At 36.6% G+C, this 17,374-nt stretch overlaps 3 protein-coding genes across 3 annotated transcripts; 2 read left to right on the forward strand and 1 right to left on the reverse strand.

The window, feature by feature from the left end:
* Positions 1-7,061: 7,061 nt before the first annotated feature.
* On the reverse strand, positions 7,062-10,459 carry LOC125580033. The gene is made up of 4 exons (XM_048743974.1): positions 9,120-10,459; positions 9,055-9,076; positions 7,491-8,767; positions 7,062-7,182 (listed from the first exon to the last, which is right to left on the reverse strand). Exons 1-4 carry the CDS (start codon positions 10,457-10,459, stop codon positions 7,062-7,064), a joined length of 2,760 nt encoding a protein of 919 aa, XP_048599931.1.
* A 3,752-nt stretch (positions 10,460-14,211) lies between these two features.
* LOC106391355 (protein MKS1-like) lies at positions 14,212-15,353 on the forward strand. The gene has a single exon (XM_048744541.1). It carries the CDS (start codon positions 14,412-14,414, stop codon positions 15,063-15,065), a length of 654 nt encoding a protein of 217 aa, XP_048600498.1. The 5' UTR covers positions 14,212-14,411; the 3' UTR covers positions 15,066-15,353.
* A 352-nt stretch (positions 15,354-15,705) lies between these two features.
* Positions 15,706-16,369, forward strand: LOC106393498. Its single transcript, XM_013834194.1, has 2 exons — positions 15,706-15,920; positions 16,057-16,369. Exons 1-2 carry the CDS (start codon positions 15,706-15,708, stop codon positions 16,367-16,369), a joined length of 528 nt encoding a protein of 175 aa, XP_013689648.1.
* Positions 16,370-17,374: the final 1,005 nt, after the last annotated feature.

The following is a 17,374-nucleotide window of genomic DNA, read 5'->3' on the forward strand; positions in this document are numbered from 1 at the left end:
CATATGTTTGTCACTTGTTTATATACATTTTGTATATTTTTTCCATATTTTTCTGATTCTTAAAATAATTGATACGATTTTTCAAAGTTGATCAGAGGTATTTAAGTCCAAATCTGACCAAAAAAAGATTTATGGCAAAGAGACAATGTAATTGTTTTTCTATTCTGTTTTGGCAATTTTTTCTAAAATTAATCTGAAACTTTGGTCCATTGAATCCGGCTTAAAGTTATATTAGTATGAGTAAAATGGATGGTTATATATATTTTGCTTACTAAGCAAAAATAAAGGAATAAGGTTCCTTTGGACGGAAGTATTAAAAAAAAATGCATGGTCTCAAATTTTCAAATCTTGTAAACCAGCTTTTTATAATTTACTTTTTGGTTAAAGGAATTTGTAACATTTTAAGGTCATGCCTCTCACACACACACTTTCTACTCTCTCCTTTATTCGAATTTGGATTTCGATGGTATTCTTTAACATCTGCTGTGTAACTTATGTTCTTTTATAAGACAAAAGCATAATGTATTTATAAACACAAAAATATATATTCGAAACAAGTGCTCGGTGATGGCGAGACAAATGGCGTAAGCAAGTGCATGGTAATAAAGAGACAAAAAAAGTGAAGAAAGATATGTAATCAAAGTGTTGAAACTTAATACATTTGCTTCTTCATACTGACAATGAATATATTCGACTGTACGAGTCTTGTTCATTCGATAAATCAAGCGGTAACATCAAAACGATTGAACGACATGTCCCAGAGCGGCTAAAACTTGGAAAAGGATAGAGAAATCTTCAAGGAAAAACATAAGAAGACATATACTTTTTTTTTATTCTTTCACTAAACTTGACTCAGAACTTTAAACACCAAGATTTAGAGACTGCATATTCCAAAAAGATCATACATATGTAAGGAAAAAAAAACAAAAAGATCACGCAAACAATCTCAAGGTTCAACGGGTTGTGTAAGGTTTCAGCTAAAAACTCCTTGTAAACACTTGAGTAATAATAATCTTTAATCACCCTTTTCCAAAAAAATAAAATAAAAAATCTTTAATCACATATATGAAAACTAAAACCGGCTATCGGAAACATCTTATTTTCTCACTTGATAGTTTTACTACTATATACAGGCCCGGCTCTAAACATGTGCTAGAGGCACATTTGTACAGGGCCCGTTGCAATATTTGGACTTTTTAACCTTACATTAAGACCCAATTCTTTTTGAATGTATTTTTGTATGAGGAATTGAGTCTTAAATTTTATTATAGCACATGGTCCATTTTGAAGTTGAGACTATATATATACTAAAGAAGGAAAATATGCTATTCTTGAATCATCTTGCAAAGACTCAAACTCTCAAATGGGATAGGTTTAAATCTAAATATCATTTAGATGACCAATTTGTTTGTTACTTAGTATTTAAAAATCATTCACAAGTTACAACGAACCTTGAAGAACAAATAAATTAGAGTTCTTTTCCTATTCTTGTAAACTCTTACTCTTATTTCAGCAACTTTTGAAACTTCATTGCACACGAGAGTGAAGTGATTAACTTATTGATTGGGCTAAACTATAAGCAAAATGTGGGCTTTATAAAATGAAGTCCATTTTCCAAATGACTTCGATGTTGGATTTTGTTATGGGAAATTGGGCTATATAACCATTAAACAAATTATAATTCACTCACTACCTAATTTTTTTTTTCTCTATACACTGTACACATTATTAATTATTACCATATTGCCCTCATATTCAACCGGTGAAACCTACTACAAAAAAAATTAAATAAATAATTAATTAATGTAACAAGTAAAATATGTGGCCACGTTGTATTCAGTTTCACCTCCCAAAATAATTAGATAGCTTTCATGAAGATGAAGATGAACATGGTCTTTCATTATGCACACAATTATGCACACATCTTCTTGAACTGAATTTCTTCTCTTGAGAAGAACAAAGAACAACGACGAAGGCGTATACGGTGAGCAGACGTAACAACTTTTTCATTTCTTTTTCTCCTTCTCTTAAATCATTAATTCTCACATCATGATTTTGGTTTCATACTTTGTTTTCGTTTCTTTTTTATTTTAGTGATTCAATGGTGAAGAATAACGACGGTGGACCGGTAAAAGCGTCGCCGTGTCGAAAAAAGGACAAGAGATGAAGATGATCTCTATATGGTAGTGAAGAATAACGACGGTGAACGAAGTGAAGGTGTATCAGCATGTTTGACAAAACAAGAATTGAAGAAGATGAACTTATCGTCTACACTATATTCGGGAAAGGAATAGTATAGTATATATTCTTTAGTGTATTTATTTATGTAAAGTTACTATACTATTTGGGATATATATATATACTACTTCTTAAAAATGTAATCATCTTTATATTTAAAAATTTGATTGTTTTCTTCTATGTCATTTTGTGTAATTGATTGTAATATGAAATTCATACTATATTGGTTTAAGTCTAATGATTAAAACCAATTTTGGATAGATGACAAATAAAATTTTATATTAGTGTATTATATTACATTTCTACACTACAAATAATATTTATATAGTATAAACTAATTTTACATAATATTATGTATTATTTTAGATTTTGATATTTGGATTTAGAGTTTTTATTTGAGTTTAGGGTTTAGTAATTAGTGATTAAGGTTTAGTATTTAGAGTAATATGGTGAGTTTGAGGTCAATATTAGATTTTGAGATTTGGGTTTAGAGTTTTTGGTTTATACTTGGGTTTAGGGTTTAGTGATTAAGATTTAGGGTTTAGTATTTAGAAGCGCGGGGTTGGGATTTGGTTTAGTGAACATGTATCGTTTCATTTGACGATTAATAAAGAGTGTTCTATTTTGTTCACCAATATGTACTATACTATTTATTTCATTTCATTCTATTTGGGTTTAGGGTCTATACTTGGGTTTAGGATTTTGTGATTAGAGTTTAGAGTTTAGTATTTGGAATGTGTGGGAGTAAATTTTGGGTTTAGTGATAGCAGTTTAGGGTTTAATATTCAAAATGTGCTTTCAAGTGTCCAATATTAGAAAAAAAATTATATATTGTATTTGGGTTTATAGGTTCATGCCTAGGGTTTAGTTTTACTAAGTAGAGGTTTGGGTATAGTAAACTATATTATATGTATACTAATTGAGTTTAGGCTTCCTTAATTAGGGTTTAGCTTTAATAATTAATGGTGTATCTTGTATTGTTGTATTTTTGCGGGTGGGGAAGATTTACTATTTGCATTCCATACTATGGATACACCACTGAAAAAATTTGATTATTTGAAACATTCGTGTACTATACTACTTAGACTATACAGAATAGAAGATATGTAACATGCTATCCAAGTAAATGTATCTTTAAATGTCTGATATTGAAAAATAATTTATAGATTGTATTTGGGTTTATAAATTCAGAGGTTTGGGTTTAGTAAACCATATTATATATATTCTATTTGGGTTTATGCTTTCTTAATTTGGGTTTAGCTTTATTAATCAGTGATGTGTCTTTCTTCTTTCTTTGGGTCATTTCTTTCTTCTTTTGTACCGGCAACTTGCATATGTGGAGGGTATACCCGGGTAATACGAAGCTTAAATGTTAGTTTATTCATTTAGGGTTTAGTGATTAAAATTTAGAGTTTAATATTTGGAAGGTGAGGTTGAGATTTGGGTTTAGTGACCTTATCATGTATCGTTCTATTTGACGATTAATAAAGATTGTTCTTTTTCACCATTATGTACTATACTATATTTTTCGTTCCATTCTATCTGGGTTTAGGGTCTATACTTGGGTTTAGGGTTTAGTGATTAGCATTTAGGGTTTAGTGATTAGTATTTAGGATTTAGGGTTTAGTAATTTGTATTTAGGGTATAGTAATTAGGGGTTGTGTTTAGAGTTTAGTATGATATTTTCTATCTTTATATAGTATAATTTAATATCACAAAAATATTATATATATTTTTCAGATTTTAATTTTATTTTAAAATTATAAATATATAATATAGTTTACATTTGAGTTTGGGTTTAGTGAATTATTTAGGGTTTAGTATTTAAAAGTTGGAGTTAGATTTAGGTTTATATTTGAGTTTATGGTTTATATTTGGATTTAGGGTTTAGTGATTAGAGTTTAAGGTTTAGTATTTAGAGATTAGTTTTAGATTGAGATAAGTTTTAGTATTTAGATTTAAGGGTTGATGTATAATTAATATTATATATTATTTTGGTGATATGAAGTAGAATTAATGAAATGTTTGTGGTTATTATGTATGTGATGTGGCTGTATTATCTTTCTTTTGTTGGTAACAATTTGTATTAATTATTGGACACACTTGGATTTTGTCAACGTCATCTTTACATCTTTAAGCTACCGGCAACTTGTATGAATCAAGGGTAAAACCGGTGGAAATAAAACACAATTGTTAGATATATATTATGTCAAAATCAGTGTTCTGCACTTAATTTCTTTCCCAAACTTGGTCATTTCACAAATTCACCTAGGCCTGAGCGTTTGGGTCTTCGGATCGGGTTCGGACCGGTTCCTTTCGGGTCCGGATCTTTTCGGGTCCTAAATATTTAGACCCAATAGGTACTTAGAAATTTTTCGGTTCGGGTTCAGGTCGGTTCTTCTTGGATCCGGATCGGTTCGGGTCTATAATTAACATACCCATAAAATACCTATAATATTTCGGGTTCATATCGGGTCGGGTCCGGGTATCTAGGATCTGAAAAGGATATGATATACCCAATTCCATCTACTTTAGTTGAATATTTGTCATATATATCTAAAATTTTACAAAACAATTTAAATGAAACTATTAATAATTAAAATAAAACATTTTAAAACTCTAAATTTTACATTTTAAAACTTTATATTACTTTAAAAATGTTAAAAAATAATAACAAATGTTGTTAACAAAAGACATTTCAACTAAATCATAAAATAATATATATAAAATAGAACACAAAAACATCATAGTTTTAGATATACATGTTTTTAAGTCGGGTACAAATCGGTTTTTATCGGGTCGGATCTATTTGGATCGGTTCTTTTCGGGTCCGGGTCTATTCGGGTCGATTTCTTTTCGGTTCCGGTTCTTTCGGGTAAAAAAAATTTAGACCCAAAAGGTACTTATAAATTTTCGATCCGGTTCCGGGTCGAGTATTTTTAGGTCGGTTTCGGTTCGGGTCTTCGGGTCCAGGTTAAAATGCCCAGGCCTAAATTCACCCTTGATTGCACACGAGAGGGAAGTGATTAACTTATTGATTGGGTTAAACTATAAGCAAAATGTGGACTTTATAAAATGAAGTCCATTTTCCAAATGACTTCCATGTTGGATTTTGTTTAAGCTTATTTTTCGTACAAAAGTACATCAAATTCCACTCAAATTAGATTCTATTAAAATTTGAGGAAATCACAAAATCACGGGTTTGCACGCATAACCAAACCAAACATCGTAAGAAATTTCCGGCAAAGGTTTATTAAGTAAGTTACATCATATTATACTTCATACATTTAAAATAAGCACGGTGCTGACAAGTTTCATGGAAAATAAACAGATTAGTTTTCTTTTTGTTGTATTCCTGAAATTAAATTAACGTTTAAACTTATTTTTATCTTTTACATATTTTATTAGTTAGTAAGTAGGCCAATAGCATATTTTCAAGCTGCAATATATTGAATTAAAAGGACCAGTGTTCTTTTAAAAAAAAAGAAACAAGTCATGTTAATAGGCCTTAGTCTCCTCTTAGGTTTACATCAATTCCAAACTTATCATGCAATGTCAGCCATCATATTGTGAATTAAATTATCAATAGATTTTGATGCGCATATATTTTTTAATTGACTATTTTGATAAATTTGCATGAGTTCATAACCTTTAATAGAAAACAAATAATTTTCAATTTTTTATATTATATGTTTGAAACCCGATCTAGATCCGTAGTGGAACATGTAGATCAGTATATAATATTTTTTCAGATTTAAAAATCTATTAATTAATAATTTACAATTTTTTATATTATATGTTTTAAACTTTGATAAAAAAATACAGTTATTTGAAGATAATGAAAATACTAAAAAACAAAATTTAGTGATATAACAGTATTAGTTTATTTTTGTTATTCATAACCCATATGTTAGATGGAAAATTGAATTTATTGGTAATAAAAATATTCTTGAACTCTCAAAATCTTAATACATTTACACTGAAGACTGAACTGAGAAGCCTTTAGAGCATGCGCAACAGTGAGATTCATTGGAATCTTTAGCGACAAGGACATTTCGAATTAATCATGGATATTTTGAATTTAAAAAAAAAAAAAAGATGACCATTCACGGGCCGTCACGTAGTCGTGGAGACCCGTAAATAGTGCAAGGATTCACTAAGAAAGAGTCTTTATTTAAGAATTTTAAAGATTGAATCATTAACTTTTGATGGGATCCACTGGTTATTTAATTATTTTTTTCCTAAAGATTCCCACTTAAGGATTTCCATTGTGCATGCCCTTAGGTACTGATAAAATAATTGTGAACTGGTTATAAGTTTCTTTTGAACCATGAACTGGTTTGTCTTTACACCGAGGAACCTAAAAATATTTACACATTTATTGAAAATTCTAATGAACCAGTTTCTATTTTTTTTGGTTTACTATATTAAATCATTGGAACTGTTAGTTTTAAAGCCCAACACGTTATTAAGAGAGAAGTGGGTTGCGAGAATATTGGAATTGAAGAGGAAGTTACAAAATATCAATATTATTAATTAAGTGTTAATTTTTATTTTTTCTGACGTCAATTAAATGTTAATTTTTTTTTTTTTTTTTTTTGACGTCGAACGGCCATTCTATTACTCAAGCTTGAGGTGGTCTGGGTAACCAGACCGGAATAGAACAACCAATGAAAAGTAACTCTCTACGAAAGGTCCTAGCTGTCTTAGCCAAAAAATCAGCAAACAGATTGCGCACTCGTGGCACATAGGTTATTTTGAAGTCCGGGAAGCAAATCTGCAGCGTTTCTATCTTCTCCAGTTCTGTCGCAAAGCTTGGCCACTCATGGGGTTCTTTTATCATTGAAATCAGCTCCTTGCAGTCTGTTCCAAAGCTCTGGCATGGCGAGTGTTGAAGCATATTCTCCATCGCCCATCGCAGTGCTTCTACCTCCGAATGCAAAGCTGATTCACATCGAATGAAATTCCGTGATCCCATAAGTTGTGTGTTCTCCCCGCTATCCATCCAGACCCATCCACATCCACTAAAGCGATCCGAAGCTGTCCAAGATCCATCTAGTAGACAAATATTTCCCAAGCTTAAGACTTGGTTCTCCTCATTGCTGATGGCCTGAACTACTGGCGATATCATCTCGTTTGCAATGAACCAGGCTTGACATTCACTTTCTGCATATCGAACTAGTTCCAAGGGGTCTCTATCTATTCCCCTAAAAAGTTTGTCATTACGAGCCTTCCAAATATACCATATTAACCAGGGATAAGGATCCCTGTCTTGGTCTGGCGCTAAGATTTCATTCTTCCTCCAGAATAGATAGTCCATGTTTGTGTAGACGCTGGCCACTGGGAATATACCTGTGCTCGTAGGAGTTGCTGATAAGGACCACACTTGGAGAGCCGGAGGGCATTCAAATATTGCATGTGTTACAGATTCCTCTAGTTCTCCACACCTTGGGCAATAATTATCGCACCTCATATTCCGCCTTGCGAGATTCCTCGTCACTGCCACCTGACCCGTTATCAATTGCCATATAAGATGACACATCTTTCTTGGTGCTTTCAACGTCCAAGCAAAGGCTTGGAGTTTAGTAATACTTGGTTCCAGTATTTTCTTGTCCTCTTCTGGCTTCATCAGGTTTTGAGCAACCCAGTATCCAGATTTAACAGTGTATTGGCCATTCTTCGTGTAGTTCCAGCAGAAGGTATCACGGCGATGGGCAGAACTTATAGCCATACTACGAATGAGTGGTATGTCATCGGGGTGGACATAATTCTCTAGTAGCCCTACATCCCATTCCTTCAATTCTTGGTTAATGAGGTCACTAACTCTCATATTCGGATGCATTACAGGTGCTACAGGTGTAGCTGGTCTAGCAGGTATCGTTGGGATCCATTGGTCCTCCCACACCTTGATCTCATAACCAGAATGAATCTTCTGTCTGATCCCGAGAAGCAAAAGCTTTCTTGCAGCATAAATGCTTGTCCACACATATGATGGGTTACTTGCAGAGACTTCTCGTAATGGCGAGGTCATCCTATAGTACCTGCCTCTCAAAACTCGGGCAACCAGTGAATCAGGGTACTGAGTCAATCTCCAAAGTTGCTTTGCCAATAGTGCTAGATTAAATTCATGGATCAAACGGAAACCAATCCCGCCCTCTTCTTTTGGTAGACAGACTTTTTCCCATTTCGCCCAGTGTATTCCTCTCTTTGGTGGATTCGAGCTCCACCAAAATTGTGCAATGGCACTAGCAAGGTTCTCACAAATCTCCAATGGGAGCAGAAATGTCGACATAACGTATGTCGGAAGAGCGAGTAAGATGGATTTGATCATTACCTCCTTCCCCCCTTTTGAGAGCCATCTACCTGTCCATCCATTAACTCTGTGCATAAGATTGTCCTTTAAAAATGCAAAGAGTTTACATTTGGAGCCACTAATATCCTCTGGGATTCCCAAGTACTTTCCCATCCCACCATCATTATGTATTCCAAGTACATCTTTGATCTCTAGCCTAGTAGCTGTATTAATCCTCTTACCAAAGAGTAAGGAAGATTTGTCAAAATTGATACATTGGCCAGATGCTCTACCATATGTCCTGACTACTTTCATTACTTCTTCACATTCACGGGGCTCCGCCTTACAGAAGAAAAGGCTATCATCAGCAAAGAGAAGGTGGGATACTGAAGGACATGCGCGTGTGACACGCATCCCCGTTATCTTCCCTTGGTTCTCTGCATGATTAAGAAGGCTAACGAGCGCTTCCGTGCACAGAATAAAAATGAAAGGAGACAAAGGATCTCCCTGACGCAGGCCTCTACCTGGAACAATATGTCCTCTTGGCTGCCCATTCATAAGAACTTTATATTTCACCGACGTAATGCACCTCATGATCCATGTAATCCATGTTTCCGAGAATCCCATCCTTCGCATCACAGCTTCAATAAATGACCATTCCATCCTATCATATGCTTTACTCATGTCTGTCTTGATGGCCATCCTCTTATTACGTCCACTCGGTTTAGTTCGCAGGGCATGAAACATCTCTTGAGCAATCATGATATTATCTGAGATCTGTCTTCCCGCAACAAAGGCTGACTGGGTTTCTGATATCAATCCTGGCAAGACTTTCTTTAGTCTCTGGCATAAGACTTTAGAGATGATCTTGTAGCTGACATTACATAGGCTTATGGGTCTGAATTGAGCCATATCATTTGGCTTAGGTGTCTTTGGGATAAGACATATATTTGTATCATTCAATCCATTAGTCACAGTCCCATCAAAAAGGAATTTATTAACCATAAGAGTTAAATCCTCCTTGACTATATCCCAAAACTTTTGATAAAAAAGTGCAGTCATCCCATCTGGCCCTGGTGCCTTATCTGGATGCATGGCAAAAAGAGCTAGTTTGACTTCCCATTCAGTAACAGGAGCTGTAAGGTTGTCATTCATTGATCCCGTGACCGTCGTCGGAACTTCAGATAACGCCTCTTCAATATCTTCTGGAATAGAAGACTCAAAGATTTGCCGAAAATAGCTAGTAGCAATGGCTACCAGGCCTTCCTCGTCCTCAACTATGTTACCATTTGCATCCAGTAACTGCGTGATTTTGTTCCTTGCTCTCCTTTGCTTCGTTAGGGCATGGAAGAATTTAGTATTTTTATCTCCCTCTCTCAGCCAAAACACTCTACTCTTTTGTTTCCAGAACATTTCCTCTGCTTTAAGAGCATCAGAGAGTTCTTTCAACGCTGCGGCAATTTCCTCAGTCGTCGCATTATCGTCTGCGTATAGGCCCTCAACTTTCTCCTTGAGCTCCTCTACTAGCTTTGCTGAATTAATATTATGTTGTCTCCTCCATTCACTCAAGGCTTTTCGGCAGCTGGAAATATGTTCCATTATATTCGCATTGGCGGGAAGATCAGGAGATTTCCATCCCTCCAGAATGACTTGCCTTAGCTCCTCATTATCTAACCATCTTTTGTCAAATTTGAATTTTTTTGATCTTCTAGTCGGCTTAATGAGTATGTCTGCGAGAATCGGACGATGGTCTGATCCCCATAGCCTCAAATACTTCACAGTTGAGTGAGGAAAGTTCTCGTGCCAATCTGCATTTCCAACCGCTCTGTCTAAACGACATCGAACGGTTGTTCCTCCTGCTCTCTTCCCTACCCAAGAGAGCATGTCCCCCGTGAAAGGAAACTCTAGCATCCCACAATCATGAAGCATCTGTTTAAAAGGGAGGAAAGAACTATCAGGGCGTTGTCTTCCTCCTGCTTTCTCATTATGACATGTGATTTCATTAAAATCTCCTATCATGAACCAAGGTCCATTTCTTGTTGTTGAGAAACGCGTAAGACGTTCCCAAACTTGATCTCGTCTCTCTAATACAGGGTCTCCATAAACAAACGTCATATAGACTTTTATTCCATCAATGACTGCCTCAATGTCAATCATACGGTTATTTGAAAATAAAACATTAACTTGAAATTCGTCCATAAAAAATAAAGCTAAACCTCCGCTGAGTCCAAGTGGCTCAACAGTAAACAAATGATCAAATCCTAAGTTGGCCTGAATGTTTTGCAACAACAGCCTTCTGTTCTTTGTCTCAGAAAGGAACACAAGTCCTGGGCGATGCTTCTGACACATCTCCGTAAGGCGTCGAACTGTGAGGTCGTTCCCTATCCCTCGACAGTTCCAACTGAGTGTCTTCATGGATGATGTTGGGGGGATTTTTTGGATCCCTCCAAACCCCTATCCCTGCGTGTACTGCCTTTCGAATGATTCCCCGGACCCGAGCGGTGCCTCTGAGAATGTGATGTGTCCCTAGATGATGATCTGCGAAGCTTTGGGGAACCTCGACGGAGGAACTCAGCCTTCTTGCCTAGAAAACCCAAAGGGGCTAGACGCTTTCCACCACGCGTGGATGATGATGACGGTTTTGATCTCTCAAGAACACCTTTATCATTGCCCTCCTCTCTCTCCGTACGCCTAACAATGTCAGCCTCCATATCCATCAGGTCCTCTCCCAGCAAATCATCCGCATTCCCATCCTCACACTTATCTGCATCATTTAATCTTCCTGCACTGTTACTTGTAATTTCCATGTCATTTAAAGCACCAATAACCTGTGCATCAACCGGTAATACATCCTCCGTAGGAGAGAATGTTAACAAGCGAGGAGAGACTCTAGGTCGTTTCGTCACATTATCATCAAGAGCTTGCCGAGATGGAGTGACGATCAAACTTGCTATCCTTTTCCCACTACTCTGCTGGGTGTCTTGCATCATTATACCATCAGCCTGTTGTGTAGATGAACCTCCAATATCCCCTGTCCTTGGTAAAGGAACATAAGATGCAATGCTTTTCATATTACCATCCTCACGTGTCTCCGACTGATCCTTGGGCCTCCAAGAATGTTGTTTTTTCTTCTCGTATGGAGCATAACGCACGCGCTGTCGCGTGAAGGCCGAGCGTATCTTCCTATCATGGCGACCATAATTCCCCGGAAACTTATCATTGTGCTCATCATAACGATGATGAGCAGCTCTCGCATCTCTCATAAAGCCACCATCATAGCGTTGTCCCCTCGTCGGCGATCTGCTCCTGCGACTGATCCTCTCGTGTCCATGACTATTTAGCCTATCGTTAGGTTGATGTTGCCGCAGCGATGGCTGTCGGGGTACATCAGCCGTAGGGAGTTGGACTCTATCAAAGACTCCAGGGCGCTCAACCTGGCTTCTCAAGTTAAACTCTTTTGTTGGACAATAAGCCATCTCATGAGTAATCAGTCCACATGTCTTGCAAAATTTAAACAGCTTCTCATAGTGAATCTGAATGGAGACTTCATCTCCTTCTGGTGATGCTATCTTCCTGGTGAAAGTGAGGGGTTTCCTAGAGTCAACATCTATAAGCATGCGTCCTGCCTCAAGCTCAAGCGTATCAACATAACCGAGTCTATTCCCAATGTTCCGAAGGTTTTTAATTGTCCACAGATGTAGCGGAATACCAGTAATCTCGACCCAAAATGGGATTACCCAGGGGTAATCATCGTGAACCACAGGCTCCCATCGAACGAGCACAAACATGCAGAAGTTATAGTGAAACGGCCCCTGACGTAGCACGGAAAGGAGGTCCCCTTCATTCGCAAAGTTTAAAAGAAACTTTCCATTTCCAAGATCGTTAGCCGTGATCTTATCCTGCATCTCCCACTGCGCTGGCATTGTCTGGAGCAGCTTCTCAACCGACTGCTTCTTAGGGTTAAGAATCTTCCCGATCAGGGAAAGCCGGTAGTCACGAATGGTAGGCGAGTCATCCTGATCTGTGAGTTGAATGGGTTCATCATCCCTCTCATAACAGATCCCTTTCCCCTTCACGTCAGTCATATGAGCTGAACGTAAATGCGTCCCATGATGGACACGATTCATCATTAGAAAATGAGAGAGACGATGCCGTAAGAGTCACGTCGGTATCGCAGCCGTGATATCCCGAGGGTTTGAGATCAAGGTTTCACAGCCGTAATCGTGGAACGCTCCGATCGATGGTTGAATGAAGGGCCGCTGTAGATCAGCAATGAAACGGATCTATGTTTGGGGGGATGACCTTCGACGTGTGTATCGCAAACCGTGATGTCAAAGAACGCCCCGCTCGTGCTAGCTTCCTCGTGATAATCTCACGCCAAAGAGCGAGAGATTAGATGGAGATCACAATCTCAAAGGAGATCACGATCTGAAATCGCCATTGGAGTCGCCTAGGGTTTCCACCGATAATTAAATGTTAATTATATGTAAATAAACTGCAGTTTGTATATTTTGTTGTATATAATAGGCTGGTCAAAAATGAATAGATGCAACAATTTTGTTAAGTAGATTTTTAGAATGTTTTTCTTTTGATAGTATAGATAAATGATTTGTTTTTAATTTGTGTGGCACACAGTGTCGGTCTAACGTATACACTGTCTTAAACTATTTTTAATTTATGCATTTTGATAATTTTTTTCTAAAATTTCAAAATAATAATATAAAATTAACTTAAATTTGCATAAAACAATCAAACTTATTAATTATTTATAAAATAATAAATATAAAATGAAAATTTAATGTTTTTCTTACAAAATCATTCATTACTAAATTTTTGTAATAAAAAATTTTAATCATAAGTTTTGTCATCTAATAACACAATCAACCTACCGTACTTAATTAGCTATCTGCAGCAATTTAAAAAAAAAATGTATATATTCTTTCAACTGTGGTGACTGGCTTAAGAATAGTCAATAATATGTGATATACAATTTATATATTTTGATAACAGTTCTCCATTTTTCAAAAGAAATTTTTTTTTTCTCTTATAACTTTCTTTTGATATTGATTTTCGTAAAATCTTTAGTTTTATAAATAAATTATCATCAATTATATATGAATGCATATCATAATTTAAAGAAGTTTTCATATTCAAATATGATACCTCAAAGTATTGTAACTAAAAATGTATAACCAATATTATTTTAATTTAAAACTTTATCTATTTTATTTATCTATAAAGATTGATAGAAATAAATTTAAAATGTATTTTTGAACTTTTTTTACAACAGTTCGAATTTAAAAAATGTATAATTAGAAAACTTAAAAAAAAAATTATTTTAAAAATAATAATAATTTATTATATATATATATAAATCAAGGGCATAAAAATGTTTTTTTCTTTTAATGAAATATATATTTATAAAAATGTATTTTTAACGAAGATAAACATGAATAATGGTAGCAACAATGCGGTAAACGCGAGAATTATCTTTGTTTTAAATCAGGTGACACTTAGATGGCTTGCCCTTTGGACTGTTCTAGTGGCACATAAGTTAATCATTTAAAACATTATTAAAATGTTGTTGTCACTGATGGTGAAATGATTCATGAGAACTTTCCCACTAGTTTCAATGGAAGACAAGATTAAGAACTTCCTAAACCGAGCATGTGCCGTAAAAAGACTAGTTGAATGCAAAAAGTCAACATTTTAAAAGTCAAAATAATCGGTCTGAGAAACCAAATAATTTTTCCCTTTTTTTTTTGTTTATAAATGTTTTGGTCAATACTAGCTCGTCGTCGACAAAGATTCATTTCGATTCCCAAACCACACAAGAAGAACACAAATTAGCTCGAAAGAAACAAACTCTTTTGAGAAAATAATGGATCCGTCGGAGTCTTTCGCCGGCGGCAATCCTTCCGACCAACAGAACCAGAAACGTCAGCTTCAGATCTGTGGTCCTCGTCCCTCACCTCTCAGCGTCAACAAAGACTCTCACAAGATCAAGAAACCTCCTAAACACCCTGCTCCTCCGCCTCAGCATCGCGACCAAGCTCCGCTCTACGCTGCTCGAGAGCCGGTGGTCATCTACGCCGTCTCGCCGAAAGTCGTCCACACCACAGCCTCGGATTTCATGAACGTCGTCCAGCGTCTCACCGGCATCTCATCCGCCGTCTTCCTCGAATCCGGTAACGGCGGAGATGTATCTCCGGCGGCGAGACTCGCCGCGACCGAGAATGCAAGCCCGAGAGGAGGAAAAGAACCGGTGATGGCGGCTAAAGATGAGACGGTGGAAATCGCGACGGCTATGGAAGAAGCAGCCGAGTTGAGCGGCTATGCGCCGGGGATACTCTCCTCTTCTCCGGCTATGTTACCGACAGCTTCTGCCGGAATATTCTCGCAGATGACTACTCACCAAGGTGGGATGTTCTCGCCGGGATTGTTTTCGCCGGCGGGGTTAATGAGCCCGTTTGGTTTTGCTAGCTTGGTTGCTTCTCCAACGTTTGCTGATTTGTTCAGTCATATTTGGGATTAGTTTTTGACACTCTTGACAGTGAAGACTAGAATAGCAAGTTCAGAACTTAGGAATGGATTTTTATAATCAGCAGAGGCCACTACACCCAGCCCAGGTGGATCCACGAAATATATTTCCTCCTCCAACAACAATCGCAACCTATGAAGATCAAGACAGAGCATCATCCTTTCAGTATACATGTCTAAAGCATAAAAAAAATCTCCGCCTCATGTTTCTTGTAAGTTTGAACTATATAATACAGTGTGTAACCTCTACACAAGCAATCAAATATATACTTCCATTTTATCATATGCTTTGTCAATCATCGCGTATAGGAGACAGCTCAAATCTTAATGCCTAAGCACTAAAAACTACTAACTGAATCCATAGTTACAGTAACCAAATCACAAATAGAACAAAAAAAGTGTTGGAGAATAACCTCAATGCCAAGGCGAGTCACTGCTGCAACCTCCCTTGCAGTAGACATTTAAGTGGTGGTTCCGATGCTCCATCGAAGGAAGCCATTCCAGGGAACGATGGCTGATAGAAGAAGAGGTTGAAATTGGGGAGTAAGAAGTGAGGGGCAAGGGAGTCGCCATTGAGTGTTAATGCTCCAAGAATCACAAGCTTAGCAGAGACTGCGACAGTACGTGAAGCTCTTATGGGTAATCAGTGGTGGTTGAGCTCATCGGGATCAAGAAACCCTATTATCTCTTTCTTAAGAGACTCTTTGCCGGATCCGGCAGATATTATCAACTTTGAAGTGGATGATCACTATCTTTGGCAAATTGGAGGGAATGCTCCTAAAGATAGCTACTCTTCCTCAGCCATGTGGAATTACTTGTATAATCAGTCTCCGGCAGTACCTTGGTACAGGTCAGTGTGGTTTACAGGTATGATTCCTAAGCATGCTTTTATCTTGTGGCTAGCAGCTCTTGATAGACTGTCAACTAGAGACAGAATGAGACGTTGGGGGGGTTTCTGTATCTCCTTTATGTATTCTCTGTGGCAGCAGCAATGAGTGTAGGCAACATATCTTCTTCGACTGTCCTTATAGTAAGGAGGTCTGGTCTTTCTTCTACTCTAGACTCCATCTTTCTCCTCCTCCATTGTTTGAAGAAGGACTCAGGTGGATCAGAAGTCCCACTCAGGACAACAATGTCAATCTTATTCTACGGCTGTCGTATCAAGCTTCCGTCTATATGATATGGAAGGAGAGGAACTTTAGGATTCATTCACAGGTTTCACGACCTCCTGCTCCTCTTATTGCTGAGATTAAACGTCTGATTCGCGCCAAATTGGACTCTTTGTCAAGGGCACGGTGAAATCTACCTTCGACTGTTACCTTTCTTTCTACTTGGTTCTCTTTCTTTTAGTAGCTAGCAATAGAGTAGTTCTCCTTTGTAATGCTTGAGAATAAAAGGAATAAAGGTAAATTAGAAAGAAAATAATAATAATAATAAAAAGGTCTGGTTATGTAATTTGAACTGATTGATTATTTGTCCTTCTCCCGCTTGAACAATGTTTGATGAAATTAAATCAAACATAAACTATAACACAAGGCATATTCTGAGCACCACCGACAACCTTGTCATCCATTGTATTTTTAGTCCTTAAAATATGTCCGATAGCAAAGTTTAGGAAGAATTTTTTTTCATGTGAATAGTGAAAGCTATTTATTGATGTCATTTTTCCAATTAAGAATAGTATAAGAATAGTAAGTTGTAAACACCATTTCCGGTCCTCATGCACTTCATCACCTAAATTAGAATTTTATATTTTACAAGTAAAATTGATAGACTTATATAGATATCCATGGCACCCATTATATTTTTCTGATAGACCCATTTCTACTGTAAAACCATAATTATCCTATTAAAATATCATGTTTTACATGCTCCATTAATATAGCACCGATTGGTAACTCTAAAATTAGACTTACGTAACATAATGTAGAAATTTCTTTTCCGCATCTTGTGAATCCTTAATCTGTGTTTCAGTCCGTAACGCTTCCTCAATTTTTGATACACGAAGATCTTCTATGGATTTCCATTTTTATTTTATAGTTATGTTAAGAAACAAAAAACCAACCAAGTGGAGTTGGTCTAGAAGTACTTAAGGGAGAAAAACCCAATACATTACCCGTGAAAAATTGGCCACCGGAAATTTACATGATCGGCACACCGGGATCCACAGATTAGCCGGCCCCAGTAAGCGGGGATTGGAAACAATCTAACAATACTAAAAAAGAGATATGCTCAATGGAGAAAGTGTCCACCTAGGATAAAAAAATCAACCAATAGAAATGTTCTTTTTTGCCACGTCAGGCC

The sequence above is a fragment of the Brassica napus genome, chromosome C1, assembly GCF_020379485.1.
Source record: "Brassica napus cultivar Da-Ae chromosome C1, Da-Ae, whole genome shotgun sequence".
Taxonomy (NCBI): domain Eukaryota; kingdom Viridiplantae; phylum Streptophyta; class Magnoliopsida; order Brassicales; family Brassicaceae; genus Brassica; species Brassica napus.

What these genes read in the sequence shown, in the direction of transcription:
- LOC125580033 (XM_048743974.1), bottom strand. Translation starts at nt 10,459, where the DNA reads ATGCTTCATGATTGTGGGATGCTAGAGTTTCCTTTCACGGGGGACATG. An exon ending in TGGATTACATGGATCATGAG is followed by an intron (nt 9,077 to 9,119) that starts GTGCATTACGTC and finishes ATGAATGGGCAG; the next exon opens with CCAAGAGGACATATTGTTCC. An exon ending in GACAGGGATCCTTATCCCTG is followed by an intron (nt 7,183 to 7,490) that starts GTTAATATGGTA and finishes GATGTGAATCAG; the next exon opens with CTTTGCATTCGGAGGTAGAA.
- LOC106391355 (XM_048744541.1), top strand. Translation starts at nt 14,412, where the DNA reads ATGGATCCGTCGGAGTCTTTCGCCGGCGGCAATCCTTCCGACCAACAG.
- LOC106393498 (XM_013834194.1), top strand. Translation starts at nt 15,706, where the DNA reads ATGGGTAATCAGTGGTGGTTGAGCTCATCGGGATCAAGAAACCCTATT. An exon ending in CCGGCAGTACCTTGGTACAG is followed by an intron (nt 15,921 to 16,056) that starts GTCAGTGTGGTT and finishes TCTCTGTGGCAG; the next exon opens with CAGCAATGAGTGTAGGCAAC.